Consider the following 24646-nt stretch of genomic DNA (forward strand, 5'->3'; position numbering starts at 1 on the left):
GAACACAATATCTTTATTTTATTTATTTATATGTGGTGCTGAGGATTGAACCCAGGGCCTCACAAATGTGAGACAAATGTTCTACCACTGAGCTACGATTCTAGCCCATAAAGAAACAATCTTTTTTAACAAATATTTTTATTAGATTTTGATGGACTTTATTTTATTTACTTATTTATATGTGGTGCTAAGAATCGAACCCAGTGCCTCATGCATGCTAAGCAAGCGCTCCACTACTGAGCCACAACCTCAGCCCTAAAGAAACAATCTTGACAGAGGCTTGTCATAAAATTGAAATTGCCTAAAATCTTAAAAAATAATTAGAAAGGTCTTGGTATAAGTAGGATGATTTTTCAGTGTAGTAACTTCAAATCCCTCCCCTTCCTTCCCCTTAGTACTGCATCACTAGTTTTAGTGGCCAAACAAAATCTTATCTAGAACAATAGGTAGGGCAAATGGCTTTAGTATGTTTGTACAAATAAAAAACCCATAATACTGTGAAGCTAACCCATCACTGAGTTCTTAATTCTGTTTAGTACTGGTGTGCAAATTTTACTGGTGTGTAAATTTTCTTTCTTTCTAACTTGAAATTAGGACATAGGACACAAGTAAGAGACCTCTAAGTTGATACTGAATGCTAAAAAATGTGTACATCTCTTAGTAACCAATACATAGTTAAAGGACTCTCTTATTAGAGAAAGATTAAATAAGCATCTAGTAAGAGCTTCTGATGCAATGCTGCCTTGAAGTTGTGAAACCTAGAGTCATGGGAGGTTATCTCTAAAGTGGGAGATTCAGTACTCAGTCATTCTACTCAAAACTGAGAAAAGAACATAGTAAGTGAGACTGGTGAGAACACAGGCATTCTTTAAAACATGACTCTAAATTTTTGAAAATATAATTAGTAATTACTAAAAATGCATAGTTTTAAAGTGGCTTCTGCTTTTTTAAAATTTTTAAGCACAAAGATAAATGATCAGAAGAGTTATCATAACCATGTTTAAGGAGCAACCAATGTTTTAAACCAAATGCTACCATTCACCGGGTAGAAACATGTGCAATTTTAGACATAATACTTGGAAGAAATAAAAGCTATCAAACTCAAACTTTAAAAGTGGTGAATTCAAACAGTATTAGGTTAGGAACAATGATTTCAATTTTTTGAAACAATGATTTCAAATTTTATAGTACCACCTGTACTTTGAAAGGTGAATTAAAGCAAACTGAACTTATCTACCAGTTCTTACCTGTGCCCCCATATTTGTCTGCCATGTTGATATCAATGTCAGATTTTAAACTCAGCATAGTCCTAAGGACATCATCACTGCCTTTCCCTGCTGCCCACATAAAGGATGTTCTTCCTTCGAGGTCTGAATCATCTTTCACTGAAGGATGTTTTAAAAAAACTTGTACTGTTTCCTGTAAGAAAACTTCATTTAAAAAATTGAGACAACAGGGTAACATTTTATGGTAACATAGCAGATATATATATATATATTTTTTTTTCACTAAGAAGTAAAGTATTTCCCCTTACTTTTGAATCAAATTAAATTGTCTTTTCTATGAATAACAGAGTAAAAACTTTCATTGAAAATAATAATTCCCTGTCCTTATATATTGGTTTTAGTTTCTATAACACTTTAAAACCATAATCTAAACCTCTCATTCAACATTCTCAAAATTGAGAATGATCATTTTTAATTAAGTTTAAAAACGTTTGGTCACTTGGAAGTGGCAGTCAAAAGACTCAGACATATTCAGAGTCATGACCAACATTAAAATATATGTTTTATTAGACATTTTACATGCAGAGTGTTCAGACATACCTCAGGAGAAAATAAATACATCATGTGTTTTGTTACTAGAACTTTTAAAGATGGTTAACACACTTACTGAACACTGACTGATGGTTACTGAGAAACACAGTGTTCATTTAAACGTATTTATTTAGCAATTCCTATATTCCAGGTCACTCCCCTGGAATCATACAAAACCCAGGACCCTTGACAATCCTAACAGTGTCTGACATCTTTAGTGGGGGTTAACATTTCAGCATCTTGGAGTAGGGAACTGGGGGTTGAACACAGGAGAGCTTTCCACTGAGCTACATCCTCAGCCCTTTTTAGTTTGAGAGAGGGTCTTGCTAATATTTCAACATTTTAAATTGCCTATTTTCTCAGAACTCAGATTCTTATAAATTTTTAGAACTATCAAGAAACTTGTGCTTGAATGAATGTTAAAGTTTCAGAAAGAAGTTTTTTGGGCTTTTAATTTAGAAAAAATGTATAAAATATTGAGTCTTAGTACAGAAAGAATAAAATTAAGGGCTCATTTAATCCAGTCCCTCATTTTATACATGAAAAAAAATTCAGATTCAAGGTCATACAAATATTTGGGGTAGAAACAAAAATAGATGACAGGGTTAAATTACAGTACTCCTTTTACTACATCATATAGTTTCCTTATCTTAAAACTACTGGTGAATTACTGAGGTATGAAAGCTTATGCTTGGGCTGAGGCTGTAGCTCAGTGGCAGGGCACTTGCTTAGCACATGTGAGGCACTGGGCTCAATCCTTAGCATCACATAAAAATAAACAAATAAAATAACGGCATGCTGTCCATCTACAACTACAATTTTTTTTTTTAAAGAGAGAGTGAGAGACAGAGAGAGAGAGAGAGAGAGAGAGAGAGAGAGAGAGAATTTTTTTTTTAATCTTTATTTTTTTTTTAGTTTTCGGCGGGCACAACATCTTTGTTTGTATGTGGTGCTGAGGATCGAACCCGGGCCGAACGCATGCCAGGCGAGCGCGCTACCACTTGAGCCACATCCCCAGCCCCTACAATTTTTTTTAAAGCTATACTTCTAAGGTCTACTGTATATGTTCATTAAATGCACTTTAAAAGTTTGTCATTTTTTGGTTTTTTTCTCTTACTAATTTGCAATTTTTTTGCTGAGTATGTTTTTTCTTAATGATGAATATTTATAGGAATTTTGGTTGTTTGCTTTTGTTTTTTGATATTTTTAAAAAATGAAGTTGCATCCTCCTGTGAGTTAACAAGGGGCCAAGTTGATCAAGGGACTTGAAAGAGAACTTAGAAAATCTGCATAACATTAGGAATCAACTCTGTTAATTAGCAGACATCTAAAGCAAATATTTCTTTGAATAAACATCCATAATGTTCTACTATTCTTTCTTACTCCATTAGTATAGTTATTTAATTATTGGTATTTGTACATTTATAAATTTGGAGCCTAAAACTGATTTGAGACCATGGACAAGTAATTTAATCTCTTGGAATCTTGCTTTTTTTTTTTTAATCTGTATACTGGATAATATGACCCATCTCATAGACTTAATGTTGTATTATGGGGTTGAGGTCTGATATCCATAGATTGAAAACCCTAGGCCAAGAGAATTTCTTATCTATTTGTTAGAAGAAAGTACTCTTCCTCAAAATACTACTTTGAATTTTTCTGTGATGTTGGGAGATAAAAGAAGATAATGATTTGATAAAATTCCAGATGATAACTCTTGAATTTTTAAGAATGCTAAGAAGGAAGGACTATAGACATATTTTTTTTTTTGAGACCAGAGAGTAAAGAAGGGTATGAAAGTAAAATATTTTCACCCTCTGAGTATTCAAGAAGTATTTGGAGAAGTCAAGAAGTTGAAATTATTCTGTACTGATGATAATATTATCATAATTTAATAAAACCAAGGGTTTCATGAATGCACACTCCTGTAGAAGACAGCACAATCAACTGACTGCTTTAATGTGTGTGTGAATCTTTGTTTCAGTCTTTAGTTTTTGCTGGCCATACATACTCAGGAAGCTGATCTAGCTTACACATTGTCATGTTGCAGGGTGGTCTGAGGACATAATGAACAGGAAAGTGCTTTGCAAAACATAAAGAGCTATAAAGGAAGAACTATTTGCTGATATTCAGTGTTTCTGAAAGAACAATTCATGTTTGCTTTCTCAGATATAAAATACATAATTATTAGCACTAGTAATAAGAACATATTCTATTCAGTACCTGTTCTAGGCCAGCAATTATAGTGGGCACTTGTCATAAATTTTCTCTAGTCTTTACACCAATCCAAAAAGAAAAGGCATAATTATCCTCATTTTACAGATTAAGAAACAAAGATTCAGGTTAAGAAATTTCCATTAAGGTCATACAGACAGTTTCCAGCCAAGGTTTTTCCAATTCCAAAGCCTTGCCACACTGCTTTTAGGAAAATAAAGATTGTTGAACACTAAGATGTCCTTAGTAATATAAATGTAACAAAAGATGAAGCACATTTACTTACATAAAGCAAAATATTACACTGAACATTAAAATAAAAGCTATATCAAACTTTGCATGTGACCAGCTTCACAAAAAGTTGAAATGTCACTTGAATCACAGAATTAACAATATGAACAATTGTCAGAAGATAATTGCTATATCAACACAGGCAAATGAGCACCCATAAAATTGGTGAAATTTGAATAAGATCACTGTCAACTTCCCATTTCTGATAATTGTACCAGATGTTACCATTAGGGTAAGGTGGGTGAAGAGGGATACAAGGGATCTTGTATTGTTCCCTGCAACTGCATGTATTATATCAAAATAAAAAGTAAGAAAAAAGAATTATTGGGCTGGGGATATAGTTCAGTGGAAGAGAACTATCCCAGCATGCTCAAAGCCCTGGGTTCAGTTCCCAGCATCACCAAAAGAAAAAAGAAAATTGTCTTATTTTACTTACAGCAAAGTTACTCTGAGCTGCATAGTGCAAGGGTGTTGCTCCTTGGCTGTCAGATGGGATAGTTCCAGATTTATTTCTTTCTAAAAGGAGATGGACAATCTGTGCATGGCCTGAGAGCAAACACAACAAGGTAGTTATAACATAGGAAGGACACAATTAATTTATAATCTATTTGAAAAAAGAAAGATGTAAGAAAAATCACTCGCACAAAATGCAGCATTCAAAATGTTTTGTGAATAGCACTGTCTTCCAGTGCAGACTCATCTAACTTCTTACCAGCATACTAGATAGAATAGAACAAGGTGAAAACACACAGCACTAAAATCTTAATGCTTCAATTGAGAAAGAAATGACATTGGGTATAACTGCTAGACCAAGAAAATATTATTAGGTATTAGGTACCTAATATTAGGTATCATCTCATTGCATTCCCTAACTTCACTTTGTAAATAGTCAGTCACAGAGGAGGGAAGATAGGTCCTCTTAGGATTCCCTGTGCCTGTCTCAAGGTTCCATCACCAATTAACTAGAAATACACAGCTGTTCCCTTCTACTATTCTACATCCTGAATGGCTTCCTGGCCTCTAATCTCTCTCCCCTAGTCTTTTAACATCAAGGCAGTGATTTTAAATCCCACAAAACAAGGAGGTAGGTATGACAAGGTAGTGGTGGGACAATATTCTGCAGTACACTCTGGAGGAAGTGGGTTCTATAAGTGAAGAACTATAGAAAAGATAAAAAAATAATTGAACCTATAATTGCATATGTAGAAACCTGAATTTCATATTCTTTATTACTAGAGCACATTGGGGAACTGGGCAATGAAGAAGATGCCATATTAGCACAGCAAGGATACACTGAATGAAAACCAGGCAGAAAAAAGGGAATTTGAGTGGTACTGTGCTCATCTACTTTGCATATGTGACTTAAGGTGGAGTCTCCAGAACACAAGGCAATCTATGCCACACAGTTAACCTGAACACATCCCATCTTGTTTTGTGGCATAAAGATAAAAATTCAGTGAAGACTACTAGAAAGCATCCTATAGCACAGGGGAAAAGGAACCAGAATAAAGATACAGAGCATACCTCTGAAGTGATCTAAGAAGGATCCAGAGGAAAAATTCAGGAAACTGGCATCTTTGACTTACGATAAAAAGAGGTGGCTTCTAGGAAACATAAACAGAACACCCTAAGAAGAAAACAGACTGAAATACAAAGGTAATGAATGGAAGGAGGTAAAAGGAAATAAGATGAAATTAAAGAAATACAGGTAAAGCTGGGTGTGGTGGTGCATGACTCTATTCCCAGCCAACCAGGGGGTGGAGGCAGGAGGAGAGTAAGTTTGAGGTCAGCCTGGGGAACTTCAAGAGAACTGTCTCCAAATAAAGAACAAAAGGGATGGAATATAGCTCAGCAATAAAGTGTCTCTGGGTTCAATTCCCAATGCTAATGGGAAAAAAATGAAAAGAAATATGGAGAGAAGGAAGTGAAAATGCAATCTAAATTACAATCTATACAGGAGGCAGAAAGTAAGCAGAATTTATGGGTAAAAAAATCAATTTAGTTATGAGACAAATTTGCCAAATACACTCACATTCTAGAGGAAAAGGAAAAAGGGGTGAATCCATGCATTGAAATGAAGTTTAAATACCAGTTATAAATTTGATTATAAAAACTGAAGGCAACAGAAAAATCATGTTCAAAAGAGACAATGTGTAATTTATAAACTAAGATCAAGATAATAATAATTGGAGGGAAAAACCTCAGATTATATCAACAAATATTAAAAGAATAGTGAGTAAAAGTGTGCTAAATTCTGTAGCAGATAAATTGACTCAGACTCAAAAAACTGTTTTTGATAAGTTGAAGTAATCCCTAACAGAAACTAAAAATCCTCCTCATAACACAAAGTATTTCAAAACCAAATAACAGCAACAAACCTAATCCATAAACCAAAAGACAGAAAATAAAGGAAACAGGCAAAAAACAAACAAAATTAAGAAAAACCCTGAAAAAACTAATAATAGCATAATAGCAGGGGGGAAAAAAGGACCAAATTCTCATTTAATTATTAATGAGTCAGCCAAAGAGAAAGCCTTTCAGAATGTACCCTTTTCAAAAAAAAGAAAAGAAAAATCAATCTCTCTCTCTCTCTCTCTCTCTCTCTCTCTCTCTCTCTCTCTCTCTCGTCTAAAAAAGTGATCCCTTGGTGGGGATGTAGTTCAGTGGTAGAGCATATGTCTGTCTGGCATCATGCATGAGGCGTGGCCCTAGGTTCAATATCTATAGAACCATAGAACTGCCAAAAAAAAAAAAAAAAAAAAAGCAGCTGGGTAGAGTGGCTCACACCTGTAGTCCCAGCTACTTAGAAGGCTGAAGCAGGAGGACCACTTGAGCCCAGTAGTTTGAGGCCAGCATGGGCAACATAGTGAGATCCCTATCTATAAAAAAAAAAGGACTAAAAAAGTGACTCCCCCAAAGTTTAAATAAAAAGCAAATATGAAGGAAAAAAAGCAATTATCATGGTATTAGCACAAACATAAAATCAAAGCCCCTTTCCCCATAAATAAAGGCAATGAACATGAAAAACAAAAGTTAAAAAGTCACAATATGATGTTGAAATTAAAGCTAACATCATTTAACTGAAAACAAAGTTACATAACTAAAATTTAAGCATACAATGAAGGGAGGCAGTTTATAAAATAACTTAACATATCAATGAAAAATTAAAATATTTAAATAGGAGATGGGAACCAACAGGGGAAGAGAAGGCATAGGAACTTTCCTATACTCATGCAGTTCTTCCTACTATTGATCCTGTAATTTAAAGCCAACTTACCTAGTAAAGCTGCCCAGTGAAGTGGGGTTCGAAATAAGTTATCATAAGACGTTATATTACAGCTTTCATATGAGGTCAAGACATCAACCACCGTCAGGTTTCCATCAGCAACAGCAAAATGAAGAGGTGTGCGCCCCTCATAGTCTTGCCAGTTCAGTAAAGACTCCGTTGGAGCAGCATCCTATTTTGAAGGAACCAAAGACTTTTAGACATATGTGGAATCCTCAATAAATTTTATTTGGCATAAGTAATAAGCAATTTTCTAAACAAAACCTCCATATTCTTTATGGTCACAAGTAAAGTGATAAAGCCAAAAAAAGGGTACAGTCTAAAACTTTTAAAAATTTATTTTCATATTTAACTATAAAAAGTATAGAAAAGAATAGCCATCATGCACTATGTTAAAAAGTATCAATATTTTGCCTAATGTGTTTTTGTATCTGTTACAGATTCAGTTAAAGCCTTATTTTGTTCTTCTGTAATATGGGCACATCCATAAGCAATACATAAACTTTGTATGTGTGTTTTCGATATTTACATAATGGCAGTATACATGTATATCTTTTGGCAACTTTTTCTCTAAACAACCTACTTGTGGTATCTATGCTGATACTAGTTCATTTGTTGAAGTGCATGAACAAAATATGATTTAGTTGTCTATTCTACTGAGGGACAGTTAGCTAATTTCCATTTCTTCATGATTACAAATAATGCTGCAATAAATATACTTTCTTTATTGTCCCTTGTAGCACATGTGTGAGGTTTTTCTCTTGGTTAGATACCAAAAGGGGAATTACTGGGTTGAAGGACATCTGCATCTTCAATCAGATATTGTCAAACTGCTCTCCAAATGGTTATACCAATTAACACACCCATGACAATGTGCAAAATTTTTTATTTCCCCACATGCTGGCCCAAATTAATCACTCGGTATATCAAGCTTACTACATTTTCCCCATATGAGTATGAAAGACACTTCAATGATGTCTTAATTTATAGTTCTTTTATGAATGAAAGGGAGATTTTTAATTATATGTTTATTGGCGATTCATTTTATTGCTCTGTAAATTGACAGTTCACAGTAGTTATTCATTTTTCCATTGGATCTTTGTAGCAGAGATTATAATGCACTGCTTAGGTCCCCCTTCAAGACAAGAGGCCTTACTTCCCTAGCTGCTGGGAGCTCTACCAGCTAGTAATCCTTAACTGTCAGCTTTCTGGAATTTCTTCAGCCACAGAGTTACCTCACCCAAGGTCATGTTCCTTCTCAGGTTAGCCCTCTTGCCTCAATCTGAGAACTCTTTGAAGGGCCATCCCCAGGTTTAAAGCTTCCTATCCAGTCAGCCTATTTTCCAAAAAAAATGTATGATTTAGGCCTTGGAGACTCCTAATGAGTAAAGTGTGTTTACACAAGGGAAAAATAAGGCCAAATCTGAGAGGAAATAAGTGAGAATTGCCCCCAAGGACTTCAGATATTGGAATTAACACATAAAGAATATAAAATAAAGGCTGGGGATGTAATTTGCTGGTAGAGCACTTGGTTAGCACGTGTAAGGCCTTGCACCAAAATAAATTAATAAGTAAATAAATGAAATGAATATATGAAATATGTAAAAAGATAAAAAATGAAATGGGAAGTGAGCAAGAAAGGAAAAACTAATATAATGATAAAACAGATTTGAAAACAAACCAAGTAGAATTTTAAAAGTGAAAAAAAATACAATCACTAGAATTAAACACTCAATAGGTCAGGCAAGACTAGTAAAAGACAAGATGAATCAGTTGCCATTACCCAGAATGCAGCAGAGACTCCAGGAGTCGGGAATAGAAGATTAAGTGAGGAAACATGGAGAATAAGGTGAAAAGTTCTAAAATACAGATAATTGGAGACCCCAAAGGCAAGAATAGAGTTAATAAAGGAGAATCAAGATTTAAAGAGATAATAGCTATATGTTTCAGTACTGAGCTACAATAATCAGAATGTACACCAAACAGGATTTTTTAAAATGGCCACTCCTAAACACACTGTAGTAAGACTAGAGAATGTCAAAACAGAGAGAACTAAAACAGCTAGAGTGAAAAAGATAGGTCATCTAAAAAAAGAATGATAATTAGACCAATAATAGACTTCTGAAGAGTGATAATAAAAGGCAGAAAGGAGCAAAATAATACCCTGAAAGAGCTAAGAAAATTGACTACCTGGGATTGTGTACACAAGAAAACTGTTTTTTTCAAGAGCAAGGTTGAAAGGCAGACTTGTTTGTTTGTTTGGTTGGTTGGTGGTACTGGGGATTGAACTCAGGACCTTGCACATGCTAGGCAAATGCTCTGCCTCTGAGCTCTACCCCCAGTCCAAGGCAGACACTCTCAACAGTTAAAAAAAGAAAGTTCAAGCTAGCCCCCAAAAGTCAAAGGTCAAATGTTTTCTCTGATATATGGAAGCTAACCCCAAATAAGTAAGTGGTGGTCAAGGGGGAGCTAGAAAGGGGGAAAAAGGGAAGAGGGAATTCCACCAAAATAGGGGAAAGGTCAGTAGAGCAGACTAAGGAGACTGAAGGGGAGGAGGCAGGATGGGAAAGAACAGTGGAATGAATCTGACTGAACTTTCCTATGTACACAGATGAATATACCACAGTGAATCTCAACATCAAATATTCCATAAGACACTAATTTAAAAGAAACTATAAATAAATTACAGAAAGATGAGTAGATTTGAGGGAAAGGAGAAGGAGGAGAGTGGAGGCAGGGGAGAGGGAAGTACTGGGGACTGAATTAGAGCAAATTATATTCCATGCTTTTGTGATTATGTCAAAACATATCCTAATGTTATATATATCTAAAAAGAATCAATTAGGGCTGGGGCTGGGGCTCAGCGGTAGCACACTTGTCTGGCATATGTGAGGCACTGGGTTAGATTCTCATTACCATATATAAATACATAAATAAAATAAGGTCTATCAACAACTAAAAAAAAAAAAGAATCAATTAACCACTCCCGGGGGGACCCAACATGGCGGCCGGCGAGAAAGCAGCACCTTCAGTATCTCCACAGTAACAGGATCAGAAAGACCCATTAATACACCCAGATTCTACCTACGGAGGAACTTCTAGCAAAATTCCACTGAAAGGAGACCTGCCGGAAATATGACTTCTTCCCTTCCCTTCTAATACCTCTCCTCCCAAGCATCAAATAAACTTATAAGAGTAAACAGTAACTCAACAGTCAAACAGAACAAGAAGTATCATGAGCATAAAAAAGCAAGGAAGAAAAGGAGTACAAACAATGAAAGACAGCCTAAATATTCAGGAGGACATGGAGTCATCAGAAAAATGGCCATATAAAGAACTCAAGGAACACCTTAGACAGATGGAAAGGAACCTTAAAGATCACATTGAAAAAGAATTACAAAAACAGATAAAAGAAGAAGTTAAGCATCTTTATCAGGAGATAGAGATTATAAAAAAAATCAAACAATAATTCTAGAAATGAAGGAAACGATAAACCAAATTAAAAACTCAATCGAGAGTATCACTAACAGAGTGGAGCAAGTAGAAGCCAGAACGTCAGATAATGAAGATAAAATATATCATCTTGAAAAGAGTCTAGCCAACTCAGATAGGATGGTAAAAAATCACGAGAAAAACATCCAAGAGATTTGGGATAACATAAAAAAACCAAACTTACGAGTCATCGGGATAGAGGAAGGCACAGAGATTCATGCCAAGGGAATGAGTAACTTACTGAAGGAAATAATTACAGAAAACTTTCCAGAAATAAAAAAGGAAACACATATACAAATTGTAGATGCATACAGGACACCGAGCACACAAAATCACAGTAGACCAACGCCAAGACACATTGTTATGAAGCTATCCAATATACAGAACAAAGAGAAAATATTAAAAGCTACAAGAGAAAAGAGGCAGATTACATTTAGGGGTAAACCAATAAGGTTGACAACGGATTTTTCATCACAGACGCTGAAAGCGAGAAGATCCTGGAACAACGTATTTCAAACACTGAAAGACAGTGGATGCCAACCAAGAATTCTGTATCCAGCAAAATTAAGCTTCAGATACGACAACGAAATAAAAATCTTTCATGATAAACAAAAGCTAAAAGAATTTGTAGCCAGAAAACCAGCATTGCAAAGCGTCTTGAGCAAAACTCTACACGAGGAAGAAATGGAAAACAATAACCAAAACCATCAGCGGGAAGTGCCTCGGTAAAGACAGAGGATGAGGGGAAAGCTAATCATGGAGAAACAAACTAAATTAGGGGGAAAAAAAAGAGATAAATAATCAAACATGGTAGGAAGTACAAACCATATATCAATAGTAACTCTAAACGTTAATGGCTTAAACTCTCCAATAAAGCGACATAGGCTGGTAACATGGATTAAAAAAACAAATCCAACAATATGCTGCCTCCAGGAGACACATCTGATTGGAAAAGACATACACAGGCTCAAGGTAAAAGGTTGGGAAAAAATATACCAAGCACACGGTCCTCGTAAGCAAGCAGGCGTGGCCAGTCTCATATCGAATAAAATCGACTTCAAGACTAAGTTAATCAAAAGGGATAAGGAAGGACATTATATACTGTTAAAAGGAACCATTCACCAACAAGACATAACAATTATCAATACTTATGCACCAAATAATGGCGCTGCGATGTTCATAAAACAAACTCTCCTCAAGCTCAAGAATCAAATAGACCACAACACAATAATCATGGGTGACTTCAACACACCTCTCTCACCATTGGACAGATCCTCCAAACAAAAGTTGAATAAAGAAACTATTGACCTCAATATCACAATCAATAACCTAGACTTAACTGACATATATAGAATATATCAACCATCATCAAGTGGATATACTTTTTTCTCAGCAGCACATGGAACCTTCTCAAAAATCGATCATATATTATGCCATAGGGCAACCCTCAGTAAATATAAAGGGGTTGAGATAATACCATGCACTTTATCAGATCATAATGGAATGAAGCTGGAAATCAATGATAAAAGAAGGAAGGAAAAATCCTACATCACATGGACAATGAACAATACGTTACTGAATGATCAATGGGTTACAGAAGACATAAAGGAGGAAATCAAAAAATTCTTAGAGATAAATGAAAATACAGACACAACATATCGGAATCTATGGGACACAATGAAAGCAGTTTTAAGAGGGAAATTCATCGCCTGGAGGTCATTCCTCAAAAAAAGGAAAAACCAACAAATAAATGACCTCACACTTCATCTCAAAGCCCTAGAAAAGGAAGAGCAAAACAATAGCAAATGTAGCAGAAGGCAAGAACTAATTAAAATCAGAGCAGAAATCAATGAAATTGAAACAAAAGAAACTATTGAAAAAATTAACAAAACAAAAAGTTGGTTCTTTGAAAAAATAAATAAGATCGACAGACCCCTAGCCATACTAACGAAGAGAAGAAGAGAGAGAACTCAAATCACTAACATATGGGATGAAAAAGGCAATATTACAACAGACGCTTCAGAAATACAGAAAACAATTAGAAATTATTTTGAAAACCTATATTCCAATAAAATAGAAGAAAGTGAAGACATCTATAAATTCCTTAAGTCATATGATTTGCCCAGACTGAGTCAGGAGGAAACTCACAACTTAAACTGACCAATATCAATAGATGAAATAGAAGAAGCAATTAAAAAACTTCCAACCAAGAAAAGCCCAGGACCGGATGGGTATACAGCGGAGTTCTACAAAACCTTTAAAGAAGAATTAATACCAATACTTTTCAAGTTATTTCAGGAAATAGAAAAAGAGGGAGCTCTTCCAAATTCATTCTATGAGGCCAACATCACCCTGATTCCGAAACCAAAGACACCTCAAAGAAAGAAAACTACAGACCAATATCTCTAATGAACCTAGATGCAAAAATCCTCAATAAAATTCTGGCGAATCGGATACAAAGGCATATCAAAAAAATTGTGCACCATGATCAAGTAGGATTCATCCCTGGGATGCAAGGATGGTTCAATATATGGAAATCAATAAATGTTATTCACCACATCAATAGGCTTAAAGATAAGAACCATATGATCATCTCAATAGACGCAGAAAAAGCATTTGACAAAGTACAGCATCCCTTTATGTTCAAAACGTTAGAAAAAATAGGGATAACAGGAACTTACCTCGACATTGTAAAAGCTATCTATGCCAAACCTCAGGCTAGCATCATTCTGAATGGAGAAAAATTGAAGGCATTCCCTCTAAAATCTGGAACAAGACAGGGATGCCCCCTATCACCACTTCTATTCAATATAGTTCTCGAAACACTGGCCAGAGCAATTAGACAAACAAAAGAAATTAAAGGCATAAAAATAGGAAAAGAAGAACTTAAATTATCACTATTTGCGGATGACATGATTCTATACCTAGAAGACCCAAAAGGGTCTACAAAAAAACTACTAGAACTAATAAATGAATTCAGCAAAGTGGCAGGATATAAAATCAACACACATAAATCAAAGGCATTTCTGTATATCAGCGACAAAACTTCTGAAACGGAAATGAGGAAAAACACTCCATTCACAATATCCTCAAAAAAAAATAAAATACTTGGGAATTAACCTAACAAAAGAGGCGAAAGACCTATACAATGAAAACTACAGAACCCTAAAGAAAGAAATAGAAGAGGATCTTAGAAGATGGAAAAATATACCCTGTTCATGGATAGGCAGAACTAACATCATCAAAATGGCGATATTACCAAAAGTTCTCTATAGGTTCAATGCAATGCCAATCAAAATCCCAATGGCATTTCTTGTAGAAATAGATAAGGCAATCATGAAATTCATATGGAAAAATAAAAGACCCAGAATAGCAAAAACAATTCTAAGCAGGAAGTGTGAATCAGGTGGTATAGCGATACCAGATTTCAAACTATATTACAGAGCAATAGTAATAAAAACAGCATGGTACTGGTACCAGAACAGGCGGGTGGACCAATGGTACAGAATAGAGGACACAGAGACTAATCCACAAAGCTACAAGTATCTTATATTTGATAAAGGAGCTAAAAACATGCAATGGAGAAAGGATAGCATCTTCAACAAATGGTGTTGGGAAAAGTGGAAATCCATATGCAACAAAATGAAACTGAATCCCCTCCTCTCGCCACGCACAAAAGTCAACTCAAAGTGGATAAAGGAGCTAGATATCAAATCAGAGACTCTCCGTCTGATAGAAGAAAAAGTTGGCTCCGATCTACAGATTGTGGGGACGGGCTCAAAATTCCTTAACAGGACACCCATAGCACAAGAGTTAATAACAAGAATCAAGAAATGGGACTTTCTTAAACTGAAAAGTTTCTTCTCAGCAAGAGAAACAATAAGAGAGGTAAATAGGGAGCCTACATCCTGGGAACAAATCTTTACTCCTCACACTTCAGATAGAGCCCTAATATCCAGAGTATACAAAGAACTCAAAAAATTAGACAATAAGAAAACAAACAACCCAATCAACAAATGGGCCAAGGACCTGAACAGACACTTCTCAGAGGAGGATATACAATCAATCAACAAGTACATGAAAAAATGCTCACCATCTCTAGCAGTCAAGGAAATGCAAATCAAAACCACCCTAAGATACCACCTCACCCCAGTAAGATTGGCAGCCATGATAAAGTCAAACAACAACAAGTGCTGGCGAGGATGTGGGGAAAAGGGTACTCTTGTACACTGTTGGTGGGACTGCAAACGGGTGCGGCCAATTTGGAAAGCAGTATGGAGATTCCTGGGAAACCTGGGAATGGAACCACCATTTGACCCAGCTATTGCCCTACTCGGGCTATTTCCTGAAGACCTTAAAAGAGCACACTACAGGGATACTGCCGCATCGATGTTCATTGCAGCACAATTCACAATTGCTAGACTGTGGAATCAACCCAGATGCCCTTCAATAGATGAATGGATAAAAAAATGTGGCATTTATACACCATGGAGTATTACGCAGCACTAAAAAATGACAAAATCACGGAATTTGCAGGGAAATGGATGGCACTAGAGCAGATTATGCTTAGTGAAGCCAGCCAATCCCTAAAAAACAAATACCAAATGTCTTCTTTGATATAATGAGAGCAACTAAGAACAGAACAGGGAGGCTGAGCAGGAAGAAAAGATTAGCATTAAACAGAGACATGAGGCGGGAGGGAAAGGGAGAAAAAAAGGGAAATCACATGGAAATGGAGGGAGACCCTCATTGTTATACAAAATTACATATAAGAGTTTACGAGGGGAATGGGATAACAAACATGGAGGGAAATGATTTACAGTAGATGGGGTAGAGAGAGAAGATGGGAGGGAAGGGGAGGGGGGATATTAGAGGATAGGAAAGGTAGCAGAATACAACAGTCACTAATATGGCAGTATGTAAAAATGTGATGTGTAACCGATGTGATTCTGCAATCTGTATTTGGGGTAAAATGGGAGTTCATAACCCAATTGATTCTAATCTATGAAATATGATTTGTCATGAGCTTTGTAATGCTGTGAACATCCAATAAAAAAAAATTAACCACTCCCCCAAGCAAACAAACAAAAAACAGTGTTTACCACTTATATATCTATACTAATGGAAGTTTTAAAAACTATATATTAGGAAGGAAGGTAATAATTCCAGAAGGAAGACTTAAGAGCAAAGAAAAAATTAGGTAGGATGCAAGTAAAAATAAATAATCATTGTATATACAAAATAACACTTTCAAAAGTCTAATTTATGTGTTAAAAACAAATAGCGATGACACTATGTAAAGTTGGAAGTTAGGACACAGTGATTAGAAAACCTCATACAATCTACTGACAAGTATTCAAAATTAATAAAAATAGGTTAGATATATAATTAATGAGCAAAAAATCAATTGCGTTCCTATACAACTGAAAAAAAACAAATATATTCCACAGATTATTTTAAAAAATACTCAAAGTAACAGTGATTGTAAACAGCAAAAATATAGTTTAAATGTCTATCGATAATAAAATAATATACAGTTTATTCATAAAATGGAATACTACATAGAAGTTAAAATTAATATATTATAGCTACACATAGTAGCATATATAAAATCTCCAGCACGAGGTTGAACAAGTAAAATCACACTACAAAGAATATCTACAATGTGATTTCATGTATATAAAATTTAAAACTAATGAAAATCAGTAGAAGGAAGCAGAGAATAGAATGGTACTGGAAGATACTCTACCCAGAAGACTTCAATGGTAATGGTAGTGTACCTTTTTAAAAATTCAGTGGTAAGTACATGAATCTGTTGTTTCCTTATTCTTTATAGTACACATGCATTTCCCTGATACTTGCTTATATCTACTTATTATTTAATTTAAAATATAAAGCAAAATAAGGGAATGATAAATATAAATTCAGGAAAGTAGTTGATGGGGGTCAGGAGTGAGAACAGCATCAGAGGACTGAATGTATTTGGAAATTGGAACTCAGGAAAACTCTGCTCTTAAACAATGGTACTGAAATGCTCTATGTCTTGGGGGATAAGTCCACATGTTTGTTGTGTTCTTTTCTTTCATGATTTTTTTTGTATAATACGTATAAATATATATATGCTTTTGTACACATTAGATATTTCATAGGAGATTTTTTTTTTTTCCAAAAATGGCCATTCGGGTCCAGTAGCATTTTTCTACTCACCAGAATGCATCTCACAGTATGAACAGCACTTGGGTCTTTATGATTGGCTGCCCAGTGGAGAGGGATCTTGCCTTCAACATCAGGAATCCCAATGTTGGAATCATGCTTGATAAGCAGCTTCACATGTTCAGGGTTGTTGTAGTAGGCACTCCAATGCAGAGCTGTTTGCTGAAAGAGCGAGAGGATCTCAAAAGAACTATATATTAGGAAGGAATAGCCCCAAGCTATTATTGTGTAATAGGCATGGGTGTAAGAGTTCTATAATTTTACCCCACACAGTCATCATGACATCTCTGGGAGCTAAGTACTCTTTAATTTGCATGTGATTGATACAAAAAGAGTACAAAGAAGATGAGTAGTTTACTCAGGAACATAAAGGTAGTACGTGGCTAAACTGAGATTTTAACCCAGGTGGTCTGATTATAGAGTCCAACCTCTTAATGGTAACAGTCATCTGATAACGCCAAGGTGGCGGGTTCTTTCCCGTAAGGGCCAGCAATTGCCTCAGTCTGGCTGGGCACAGAATCACGAGCCACTCCAGCAGGAACAAAACTTTATTTTTGAAAAAGCCGCCAATACTCTGTGGGCCGGCAAGCCAAAACCGGTCCACCCACGCGCGCCTACCGGACCCCCCCCCCCAACCTCCCCCGGAATTCCCTCCTACTATTCTTCCCCAAACAATGGGAACTCTCCAGGAGTCCCGTAACATGAGTCCTGTAGCAGGCCAAGGTGAACAGCAGGAGTCCAATTTCCATATGAATGTAAATCTTAACATAATCATATCATCTCAATGGCTAGCTGGCCATGCATCATATTATTTGCTTGTGGCTCCTAGCAGCTAAGAAAGATAAAAACTGCCCAATAATTATGAATAATTATCAATGAAGTAAATACTAAGCTTGATACATTGTATATTTGGTTGTCACCAAGTACCTTAGAATTTGATAGACTGATTTTAATTTTAATATCTATCAAAAAAGAAGATAGGGGCTGGGGTTGTGCCTCAGAGGTAGAGTGCTCACCTAGCATGTGCCAGGTGCTGGGTTCGATCCTCAGCACCATATAAAAATAAATAAAATAAAGGTATTGTGTCCAACTACAACTAAAAAATATTTTTTAAAAAGAAGATATATCCATAGAAAGTTCATAGATCTAGAATCCATTCTTTATATAAAAGATAAATTTAAATTTATAATTTTATAGGATAACTGTTAGACCTAGTTACTGAAGAAAAGATACATTTTGAAAGTATAGCAACACTTGCTTTATTTCAAATAAAATGATCATCCTCAATTTGTTGAAACTGCTTGAAAATCATTTCTAAATACTCATCCACATACCTCTGAACAGACATAAGACTGTTTTTGCTATTAGGAGAATTACTAAGGAAAAACATAGGAACTGTTTATATGTACATTATCCCTGACAGCATAACCATCAGTCCAATCAAGAATTAGATAATTTAATGAGCATGAACCAAGCTCATCTGTCACATTAAAATCTGACACATATATTCAAAGTGTACCTGCAGGCATTTAATATAAAGTCGATTTAATTTGTTAGTTTTGTTTAATAACAACTGTGGAACACAGTAAAATCACAACTATAATAGCAATTATTAATCATCCTTTGTTTTCCTATGTCATGTTTATTCTGATTATATTTATTAAAATATGTCTGTTCAGCCTAATAGTAAAAAGTTTGAACTTATTTTTTAAATGTTTGTTTTTTGTGTTTTAGTAATTCTTTGACTACTGTGTTAAAATATACATAATAGAAAATTCACCATTTTAACTGTTTTTAAGTGGACAGTTCAGTGGCATTAAGTACATTCAGATCACTGTGCAACCATCAATACTCTACACTTCCAGAAATTTTTTATCTTCCCAAACTGAAACTCTGTTCCCATTTAACAATAACTATCCAGTCTTAACTTCCCCCAGCTCCTGGCAACTATCAGTCTACTTTCTGTCTGAATAAATTTGGTTATCCTAGGTACTTCGTAAGTAGAATCAAACAGTATTTATCCATTCGTGTTTGACTTATTTCACTTAGTATGTTTCTTCACAGTTTATTCGTGTTGTAGCATATTTCATAATTTCATTCCTTTCTAGGGTTGAATAATATTCTATTGTATATACAGAGAGCTACTACATTTTAATCATCCAGTTATCCATCAATGGGCATTTGGGTAAGTCCCAAATGTTTTCATCTTTTGGCTATTGTGAATAATGCTGCTATTGAACATGAATGCCTAAATGTCTGTTGAGTTCCTAATTTCAATTCTTTGAGTATTTATCCAAAACTGGAACTGCCAGATCATATGGTAATTTTATGTTTAATTTCTGAGGAATTGCCATGCTGTTTTGTATAGTAGCTGCAGCATTTTACACTTCTTCCAGTAAGGCATTAGCATTCAAATTCCTCCACATCCTTCCCACACTGGTTATTTTCTGTTTTTGTGATAATAGTCACACTAACAGTTGTAAAGTGTTAGCTCACTGGTTTTGATTTGCATTTTCTTAATGATCGTGCATCAATTCAGCCATTTGTGTATCTTCTTTGGAGAAATGTCTATTCAAGTTCTTTGTCCTTCTTAATTAGATTTTTGTTGTTCATTTTTAATGCATGTTATAAAATAATTGATCTGTGACATTGAAAATTAAAAAAAAAAACCACAAAACACCTGATCCTTTACTACAGATGGTCTTTGAAGAATCACTCTTTAGGCTCTGGTCTTGTTGTCGTCTCTGTGACTTGCTGTAATGTGCAGCTCTGTTTCATCTGTCTGACTACATAAACTCCCTTTTCTGTCCAAAAACAGAACCATAGAGATACTAGAAGACAGCAGGAAGTGCCTAGAATACATTGAGGAAGATATTATAAAGCTTAAAGACATGGGAGGTTTAAGTGATTAATGGTTCTTTGTGGATGAATCGAACTGTTTTTTTTTTTTTTATTGGTTGTTCACAACATTACAAAGCTCTTGACATATCATACTTCATACATTAGATTGAAGTGGGTTATGAACCCTCAATTTTACCCCAAATGCAGATTGCAGAATCACGTCGGTTACACATCCACAATTTTACATAATGCCCTATTAGTAATTGTTGTATTCTGCTACCTTTCCTATCCCCTACTATCCCCCCTCCCCTTTTTTTTTCTAGTGAAATATTACCACTGTAGATACCATGAGTTAGGAACAATATTAATGTATATTTACTATAAAGTAAAAGTTGACCTCAGAACTCTGGTGACTACTAAACAAAACTTGAAAACTATATAAACACTATGAGAGCAAAAAGATTATTCAATATGAAACTAGTGGAGTTAATCTTAATGTTGTGTGTGTATATGTGTGTGTGTGTGTGTGTGTGTGTGTGGTACTGGGGACTGAATCCAGGGGAGCTCTACCACTGAGCTATATCTCCAGGCCTTTCTTTTAAAAAGAATTATTTTGAGTCAGGGTCTCACTAAGTTGCTGAGGCTGGCCTTGAACTTATGATCATCTACTCAGCCTCCCAAGCAGCTGGGATTACAGGCTTGTCGTCCTACTGTGCCTGGCTATAAGAGTTTTAATTACATGGGAGCACTGGAGTTAACAAGACTCTATGACTAAGTACCTGATGGAAAGAAAGAAAATTATTGTTCTTGTTTAACTAATGACTACATTTTTACCTCGGGTAAAGAACGTTTAGAACATCAATCAAAAAGATGACCATTATGTACAAAATTTAAGAATTTAGTAACAGAGAACATAGCAATAAATGCTAGATCAGATATTAGAACTTAAAATTAAATTAATAGTTATGTAACAGTGAGCATTAATTGAGAGTATACTATGCACTAAGCATTGAACAGTTTGTATGTATTATCTCATTTTATTTAATAATTTTTAAATTAAATTATTTATTTGTTCTAATTTGTTATATATGATGACATAATGTAATTCGTTGCATATTACACATACAGAGCCCAATTTTTCAAGTCTCTGGTTATATACAAAGTATTTTCACACCATTCCTCTCTTCATACATGTGCTTAGGGTAATGATGTCTAACTCATCCCACTGTCTTTCCTACCCCCATGCCCCTTCCTTTCCCCTCCCTTCCCTTTGCCCTATCTAAAGTTCCTCCATTCCTCTCATGCTCCCCCCAATTGCCATTATGAATCAGCATCCTCATATCAAAGAAAACATTCGGCCTTTGGTTTTTGGGGATTGGCTTCACTTAGCACTATATTCTCCTACTCTATCCATTTACCTGCAAATGCCATGATTTTATTCTCTTTTGTTGCTGAGTAATATTCCATTGTGTCTATATACAAGTGTTTCCCTATCCGTTCATCTACTGAAGGGTGTCTGGGTTGGTTCCACAATTTAACTATTGTGAATTGTGTTGCTATAAACATTGATGTGGCTATGTCTCTGTAGTATACTGTTGATAGAGATGTTGAACGTTTTTTTCACATATTTGTTGATTGACTGTATATTATCTTCTGAGAAGTATCTGTTCACTTCCTTTGCCCATTTATTGATTGGGTTATTTGGTTTATTGGTGTTAAGGTTTTTGAGTGCTTTATATATCCTAGAGATTAGTGCTCTATCTAATGTGCTTGTGGTAAAGATTTGCTCTCATTCTAGTAGGCTCTCTGTTCATCTCACTGATTGTTTCTTTTGCTGAGAAGCAGGTCTTTGGTTTAATTCCTAGATGCTTGATCCACTTTGAGGTCAACCATCTTTTTCTTTTTTTTTAGTTGTAGATGGGCAGAATGCCTTTGTTTCATTTTTGCATGGTATTAAGGATCAAACTCAGTGCCTTACACATGTTAGGCAAGTACTACTCTCCCACTGAGCTACAGCCCCATCCCTTATTTTCAACAATCTGAATACCCCTTTTCACATATGAGAAAATTGAGACATATAGGAATTAAGCATTCCCTAAGGACACAGAACAAGTAAGTGGTGGCTTCTGGATTGAAACCCAAGGAATCTGATGCCAAAGCCCAGGCCATTAGACCACTATGCCTTGGGACATTGCTCTGGGTACCATGAGCCTAACCACTACATTAATTATCATGACACTCTGTCAATATTGGGTTTTGGAGTTAAACAGGCTTGGATTTGAATTCTAGTTCTATCACTTGGGTCTTGCGCAAAATTTTAATCTTTCTGAGCTTGAGTGTCTCCATCTATAAAAAGGAGATGATAGTACCTACATGGTAGCGAAGAGGCTAAAATAACAGAACTTAAATGAAATACTTTCCTGGAATGGATGGAGATATGGAGTTCTTCTACCGTAGGTATGGGTGGTAATTTAGGCTTTATTTCTTGAAGTTTCATTTCATAAAAGGAAACATTTGCTTTCTCTTCTCATTTGTCTTAGACTTTGCCAGTCTATTACCTTGTTTTTATCCTGTGTATCTACTTCCCCTGGTGCCATAAACTTCAGCAGAAGTGCCAAACACTTAGGGCTCTTGTGCCGGGTGGTCAAGTGCAAAGGCGTCATTTCTTCTAAATCCTTTTGCATCCAGTTTGCTCTGCGTGTAAGTAAGAGTTTCATGAAACGATAATTTCCCTAAATAAAACAAAAAGAAACAATATGAAGAAATTTACTTTGGAGCCATTTTTTAAATTTTTACATGTTTTGAGTATTTTAATCATTGTCCTAGAGCAAAATATTCAGAGAACTTAATAAAAGGAAAAATACTTATGATACTACTAAACTAAGATAGCAATTGTTTTATTTTTTTCAACAAGTAAAGCAGCCTATTCAAAGTTCATATCCCAGATTCAAATGGGCACCTAAATTCCAACCCTGAAGTCATTGTAGGCCATCCACTTAGAGGTAATACTTTCTGTATCAATTAAATCTTCTAATCTTGTAGAATAAACCCATCTAGAGAAAGAAACTTAGGTACAAGGGCTAGAACAATATAATATTGGGGATCCAGGACAACCATTATACAGTAAACCTGTATAACGTGGGAGCTTTGAGACAAAATAAAACTCTCTAAAAATAGTTCTATACAGTTCTTTCCTGAGATCTAATTCCTTTCTTCCAATTCTGACTGGGAGGCTTCTATATGTTTCAAGGTCAACATGACCAAAAAGTACTACAATTGATCAAGTTTTCGGCCTACTTCATGCTTACTTGTCTCTCCCTACACAAAGCATAGTGGAAGGCAGGGTTATCTGTTTTATCTTCTTGGACCTTAGCCTTTATGGAGGTGGGGTCTTTGAGTATAATGATGCAAGATACCTCTTAATCAAACAGACAACCCAGGGTGAAGGATGTGAGGCTCTAAGGTAAAGGGGACTACCTAGGGTAATAGAAGTGCAGAAGGATGAAGGAGACTGGCTTACTTGCCCACAGGGGTTAACCCATGGGTTGGGACAGAGACAAGGAGAGATAAGACCCAGGTTAGAAGGAAGTGCACAAGACTATGTTAGAGGAGCACAGCTGGAATGGACGGAAGAACAAACTGACTCAGCTTAATGATTTCATCTCAGAGAGACTTTCCTTGACAACCCTAAATAGAACTTATTTTCTTATTCTTTATCCTACTACCTTTCCATTTCCTTCATAGTATTTTATTCAGTTTGTAGTTACATATATATTCGCTTCCTTTCACAAACTCCCTCACAAACTATAAGTTTGACAAAGGCAGAAGCTGTTTCATTGACCTCTGTGCTCACCATAGTTCTTGGCACAAAACAGGTGCTTAATAAATATAAGTAAATTACATGAAAGACTAGTAGGCGAGAATGAAGACATGAAATATCTTTCAGAAGTTTTTGTTTTCATTTAAAAATTCTTATTTATAGTGCTGTATTATATCACAGAGTTAAGAACCTTAATTCTCAAATAACTGGTATCTGGTTATTGTTACTTTTTAATATTTCATTTATTTGAACTTTGTTAATAGTGTAATGATTAATGGACTTCTCATTTTATTCTGTCAGTTCTTGAGAAGGAAAGTGCTAGAATTTCCTCAAGAGGGCACCCTGCTCTAAATTTCTTCACATCTTTGGAAAAAAAGAAAAAGTGCCGAGGAAAAACAAATCTATATGACACTTCATACCAAAAAATAAGATTTGACCTTTCTGAGCATAACATTTCAAACATTACAGAATAATTTATCATGACCTTTTAAAGATATGCAATCAGACAATCATTTTGATTGTGAAATTAGAGGAAATGGAAGGAGAGGAAGGAAACTGGCATATGTATGTCAGGGTGGGGTGACTACTGAGTAGAGACACAGTACTTGGCATATTTACATTTTACATTATGTTGGGGATTCTACCTTCACAAATATGGCACATACCAGCAAT

At 35.4% G+C, this 24646-nt stretch overlaps 1 protein-coding gene across 6 annotated transcripts in view; it reads right to left on the reverse strand.

Moving 5' to 3' along the window:
- The window catches only part of INVS (inversin), a 186380-nt gene that overhangs the window by 87290 nt on the left and 74444 nt on the right, over window positions 1–24646 (reverse strand). For 4 of the 6 annotated variants that reach the window (XM_081280878.1, XM_081280876.1, XM_081280879.1 and 1 more), the window contains exons 4-8: window positions 22713–22886; window positions 17308–17475; window positions 7600–7780; window positions 4759–4868; window positions 1248–1419 (exon numbers count right to left, since the gene is read on the reverse strand). In XM_081280878.1, the coding sequence (XP_081137004.1) occupies window positions 1248–1419; window positions 4759–4868; window positions 7600–7780; window positions 17308–17475; window positions 22713–22886 (805 nt within the window). Of the gene's footprint in view, window positions 1–1247; window positions 1431–4758; window positions 4869–5846; window positions 5880–7599; window positions 7781–17307; window positions 17476–22712; window positions 22887–24646 lie in introns of those variants that run through there. The other 2 variants (XM_081280881.1, XM_081280880.1) reach the window with 2 other exon arrangements.

The sequence above is a fragment of the Spermophilus citellus genome (assembly GCF_964194105.1).
Source record: "Spermophilus citellus genome assembly, chromosome: 2".
In the NCBI taxonomy this organism is placed as follows: domain Eukaryota; kingdom Metazoa; phylum Chordata; class Mammalia; order Rodentia; family Sciuridae; genus Spermophilus; species Spermophilus citellus.